This window comes from Hordeum vulgare, chromosome 1H, assembly GCF_904849725.1.
Source record: "Hordeum vulgare subsp. vulgare chromosome 1H, MorexV3_pseudomolecules_assembly, whole genome shotgun sequence".
Classification (NCBI taxonomy): Eukaryota; Viridiplantae; Streptophyta; class Magnoliopsida; order Poales; family Poaceae; genus Hordeum; species Hordeum vulgare.
In genome coordinates this window covers 467696457-467702514 of record NC_058518.1, presented here as the reverse complement: position 1 = coordinate 467702514, position 6058 = coordinate 467696457, and the positions used below count along the sequence as shown (strand labels likewise).

The 6058-nt window shown below is 46.3% G+C and overlaps 1 protein-coding gene across 1 annotated transcript; it reads right to left on the bottom strand.

The window, feature by feature from the left end:
* Positions 1-360: 360 nt before the first annotated feature.
* Positions 361-2513, bottom strand: LOC123445882 (uncharacterized acetyltransferase At3g50280-like). Its single transcript, XM_045122815.1, has one exon. It carries the CDS (start codon positions 2231-2233, stop codon positions 560-562), a length of 1674 nt encoding a protein of 557 aa, XP_044978750.1. The 5' UTR covers positions 2234-2513; the 3' UTR covers positions 361-559.
* Positions 2514-6058: the final 3545 nt, after the last annotated feature.

Below are 6058 nucleotides of genomic sequence, written 5' to 3'. Positions count from 1 at the left end.
GTTCGAATTCTGTCATCATTTTTTTCTTATTAATATTTCATCCCACATGCTGACATGCGGGACCCAGACATGGCATGTGGGACCAATGCAGTTTGGCAAATTTAAAAAAAATGTGAGGGCCTTTTTCAAAATTTATTTTAATATAGAAAGTTTTTTTTAAAACAACCATCACATTCATCTCACAGCTACCTACATGTGGGCCAACGCTACGATGGCACGTCATGTGGGCAGTTTGTATGCCTTGATACGGACGGAGGCACCGTATTTAAACGTTCGGACAAGTTACGGCACTAGTTTCATGTATTTTACAAGTTTAGAAACCAAAGTGATCGTTTGGAACAAGTTAAGGATTTATCTCACTTAAAAATAACAGAGGACCAGGAGCTTTCTTGATAGTACCTTGCAATTATACAAATCCAGTACATATCTGCTGCGCAGCAACATGTGTTACACACATGTGACATGTCCGGCGACCACACCGATCAGTGGTAGCCATGTCACATCCTATGCGCTGGTACCGTAGGACAACATACAAGACAGCCAGATGCGGTGCACCCCATCAAGGTGCATGTGACACGAACTGCAGGAATTCGTCGTCGGAGAGGAGGCGGCCCATGGTGTCCGGGGCGAGGCACACCTCCACGTCCACACTGCCATCCCCGGCTTGACCGGGGAACGCCGACATCTTGCCGTCGAACTTGTTTGCTCGGCCACTCCGCACGGCCACCGCCCTGCCCCAACCGAAGTCGTTGCCGTCGTACATCGGGAACCGTGGCGAGCTCCCCATGGTGAGCGCCGCGCCGTCGGGGTTCCCCAGCGGGAAGCACCGGGGCGCCGCCTCCCAGTCCGCCGCGGCCTGCCGGATGGCGCCGTCCTCGTGCGCCACCACGGTCGCGTGCAGCCTGGCCGCCGCCCACCCAAGGTCGTGCGAAGCCAGCTCGGCCACCGTCGCCGTCGTCGCCACGCTCTGGATGGCGTTGCCGAAGTAGACCGGGGAGATCTTCGGGCGCAGGCGGTGCCGGCAGTTCACCGCCATGCGGAACGTTGTCGTCGCATCGGCAGTCAACTGCAGCCGCGCCCGCGTCACGGCCCTCCACATATGCGCGCACATCGACTGGAAAGAGGAGATCTGTCCGCCACCCCCCTGGACCTTCAGATCGTGCTCGAGCTTGCCGTTAACCTCGTCATCCTCGTTGGTCTTTCTGCAGCGGTTGGCCGCCGCCTTCAGGTCGCGAATTGCCGCAGCGCTGAAGTGGATGACTCGTTCGCGGAGGGGAGCGGCGGCGTCGAACGTCACTGCAGGGCCGTCGCGTCCGGAAAAGCGGAGGACGGCCGTGGAGCCGCCAAAGAAGTTGCGGCTGAAGTCCGGTGGCTGGACTGGCTCGCCGCGGCACAGCCCAGCCCACGTGTTGAAGAAGTGCCAAAATGAGGTGCCGTCCACGACGGCGTGGTTGGCGACGAGGCCGACAAAGACAGCGCCGTCGCCGAGCACGGTGACCTGAAACGATGTGAGCGGGCGGCGGTGGCCTTCGTAGCTGACGACGCGGTCCATGGGAAACAGATCTTTCGTCAGCCTGGTAGGCACGTCGGCGTCGGGCACGAGGAAGTCGGCGAGCGACAGAGCGGGCGCCACCGCATGGTAGAACTCGACGGCCGCGTCGTCGCACCGGATGACGATGCGGTCGTCGGGGAGCGTGACGAGCCGTCCCGCGAGCGCCGGAAACACCCCGAGCGCGCGGGACAGCGACAGCAAGAGCGACTTGACGAGGCGGGCAGTCGGCATGCCCGCGGGCGTGAAGAAGAGGCCCTTCTGAATGTAGTGGCACGAGAGCATGGGCATGTCGGAGACGGACAGCTTGAGGTCTCCAACCGGCTGAGCGCCCTCCGGCAGAACCAGATGCTTGGAGACCACGGCGATGGTCGGCGTTGGCGCGCTCGCGCAAACCAGTTGGTTTAGCACGGCCATGGACGGGGCCGGCGCAGCCTCCACCACGACGTCGGCGGTGATCAGCGGAGCCATCTTAACTGGAGTGGCTGCTGCTCTCTCGGCGATGGCGTCACACAAGATGGCGTTGAGCACTCGCTCCGCGGTCGACACGTTATATAGGCACGGAGACGGTTTTGGGTGGGTGCATCTGCCCTTCTCCTGTTCATTTCTGCGAAATGTCTGTGGGCTGTGGGCCTGTGGCTCCCGGGTATACTTGAGTGGATGTGTTGATAAGAGGTTGTTCATCCTGGCCAGAGAAAGCTGAGAACCATAGAGAAAGATGATTTACGACCAGCTCAATCGGTGCAGTGCTCACCAAACCTGTCGCTCTTGCGAGGAAAAGGTGGCGCACAAGTCACATTTGAGCGCACGTTTGCATTGGTAGGATTCTACCCAAATATGAAAAGTCTGCGGATTGGCATAGAAAATTCACACTAGCACGATATCTTTCTGATCCTCGCCAGGTAGTTTTTGACAGTGACATGCATCTTGAAAAGTGTCACTTTTTTTTCAACATTTTGCAAAGATAGTAGCGCTTTTTTTCCAGGGATTGGAATGTGGTACTTTGGCTATGTATTACATTAAATTATGTTCCTTCACATAAAACAAATATATACATATCATAAATGTAAGTGTATATCATATGACAATTTAGAAATTATTATTTGTATTTGAAAACGTTGATTGGTGTTTGTTTATCTAACAGAGTTTAGTAATTGCAGTATTTATCTAACAGAGTTTAGTAATTGCAAATACTGCAATATAAATCAAACATGAATATTTATATGTTGCTACGGGACTTGCTTGCAAAAAAATTTAAAAACATTATGTGAACATGAATATTTAAATTAATAATATAAGAATTAAAACTAGAAAATGCATATGATGTTAAATATTTATTGAGTATAAGTAGTACTCCCTCCGTTCCAAAATAACTGTCTTAACTTTGTACTAGCTCTAGTACAAAATTGTACTAGGCTTGAGACACTTATTTTGGGACGGAGGAAGTATAATATAATTAAAACATGTCAGCCTTTTTTGCATGCATGGTTGCATGATAAACTGGATAATTTCCCTAAGGCTTTGTTTGGTATAAGTGGATTGGGGAGGTTTTGAGAGAAGGGGATTTGTGAGGATTTGATGAATCCTTTCCTTTCACCCAATCCTCTTAAATCCTCGGGAATTTGCTTCCACCAGTCTGTGGAGGAGGATCCTGAAATACATGGATAGAAAAGGATTGAAGGGGAACGGAGGGGATTCGGCTAAGCAAACCCTTCTTACCAAATGGGAGCCCGAGGTTTTGTGAGGTTTCTGACCCTCCCAAGGATTTGCCTCTCGAAACCTCCTGAATCCCCCCGTATCAAACGAGGCCTACATGATTTTTGCATTGGTGAGAGGAGCATCCATCTTTCGACAAGAGAAACACGTCCCATTGAGAAGGTGAAGATTTTACTTGTCAATTTTTTTTGTTATAGACATTAACTAACTCAATAGCCGAAAATCAGGTGGATTGTTCATAGGTCAACATAGTTGTTAGTATTTCTTGCAAGGTGTGCCTATTCTTCCTTAGACACATAAAGGGGTATCTTATGGGGTTGCACGACAAGTTTTGGCATGTAATACTCTTAATTACCTTCAACTTGGTTCCCATGGACAACTCTTTCCGCAAACACTATTGAGTCTATCAAATTTATTTGGGCAGTGCTCTGCGCCGGTGCGCCTTCGGCAGGCCGCGCGCGGGCCGCACGATCCACCAACCCCCGCGCGTCTGTACCGTTGGATCTTCATGCAACATTTTTTCTCCCGATGCAACAAAAATTCGGAGCGATGCAACAATTTTTTTAACAGTTGCAAAAAAAAATATAGCAAAAAAAATCTATATGATCGTAGAAAAAAACGAAGCTGATGGTGCGTGGTAGCAAAAGTCAAACGCCGGTTGTAACAAATATCTACGTGAACGTGTATGCAACTTTTTTAATGAACAGTTGCAGCAAAAAATGATGCCGGTTGTAGCAAAAATTAACATGGTTATAGCAAAAGTAAAAAATATCGATTGAAACGAAAAATCGACGAACTGTAGTTGCAACCAAACGTATATGCAACCTTTTTAGTGGACAAATGTAGAAAACAAAAACGCTTGCAACAAATATAACGATGGTTGCAACAAATTTACACGAGAAAAAAAGCTGCATGGAAAACGTTTGTATGAGAAAAACACACGGTTGCAGCAAATTTGACGGAAAAATGTTGCAACCATCTGCCAGCGAGGCGCGCGGCCCGCGCGCGACCGGCCGAACGAGTCGGCCGGCGCATCGGGTGGAAGCGCTTACCAATTTATTTTGTACTATGGGGTTGAGTATCCTCTAAAAATATTTTTTCTTGGCACCCAAGCCTTTTAAAAGACTTTCTATTATTCTCATTATTATCTTGTTACATCACTTCTTCTATTAAAAAATAATCCCACAACAAAACTTAACTAGGGGAACAAAGAAAAACAACTCCTTCACTAATTTAACTAAGTGAATATTTTTTATAGTAGCTACCATGATTTCAGGGCTTTAATCGAGTGTTTGGTGATTTTTACTGTCATAATTATTCAATGCTTATGCATTGCTAGGATAAGGTAGTTTATGATAACTAGCAAAAGAGCCGTGCTTTGCAACGGGGAAGAAAATAAGACACAATTTTAACCCGATAACCATGACTCAAGACCTTAATAGGCCCACGTCCTTTAGTTTCACATGTTATTATATTTGTGTTGCCGACAGTGGCCTCAGTGCTCACCCAACAAAAACGTGTTTGAATGTAGTCTCTCTGTGCCTCTCTTCCTCTCCCTCTCCCCCTCTCCCCATCTCCCTCCCTCCCTCCCTCCCTCCCTCTCCCTCTCTCTCTTTCTCTCTCTCTCTCTCTCTTTCGCGCACGCGCGAGAGAGAGAAATTTTATTCACATGCACTATAGGAAAAAAACATCGAGAACCACGATTGCACACTCGCTAGGAATAAGATGAGAAATATGTTGTTTTTCCACATGAGGTTTTTTATAGGTGTGCAATCGTGGTTCTCGATGTTTTTTTTCTTTCAATCTGGTTTTAATGAGTGTTTATTTGCAATTCAGATCGCCACCAGTACGAAAGAAAAATGGATCATGCACTATAGATTAAATTTGCACCAATTTTTTAAATATTTAAAAGCTCAAAATAATACCATATTTATATTATACACATTTTTATAATCAAAATTCAGTATAATATGTTAAACTCGGAGTTGCGGTTTTGAAAATATGGATAATTTTGTTTTTTACATAAACTGTGGATTGATTAAACGAAACGTCAAGGGGTTTCTGTTAAAACAAAAAAAAGGTTTGGCTCACTTAAATACGGATGGCGGGTTGATTACCTAAAACATCCGAGGGTTTCCAAGAAAATGCAAAAAAAACTGTTTGGGTATGAGTTAAACATGTACTGTCGGTTAATTTACACAAAATTGAGGTGTTTATTTGTAAAATGGCATGAAAAACGATCAGAAATGGTCCATGCTTTATTATTAGGTAGAGTATAGAACCAAAGTTCTAATTCTTCCACCCTCGATCGTAATTAAATGAAATCGACGTCATGGACAACAACTTCATTAATAGTGTTCAAAGGAGTTTCTTCCTTGCCATTTATTACTCCTACTAGCTCATATATTATTTGCGTAACCTCTTCATTCATTTTCAATAAGATAGTTTACCATTCTAGACGTCAATCTTTCAACATGTGACTGAGCATGGTCTTGTTGCATATCTCTAGGAACTTCTTTGATGCAGTAAGTGGTTTTGCCATAATAGTTTCTCATGCATAAGTATCGACCATGTTGTGGGATGAAGGATTTAAACCATTATGGAACTATTGGATTTCGTGCTCCGTAAAATCCGAAGGATTCAAACACTGAGACGTGTAGGAAGGTCTCTCCCTGCTTTGTGTCGCCTAGCCCACTACTCGATGGGAACGATGAAGGACTCACTCGATGGCGAGGGGAACACAAAACACAACAGTTTACCAAGGTTCGGGCCAGTGCGAAGCGTAAAACCCTA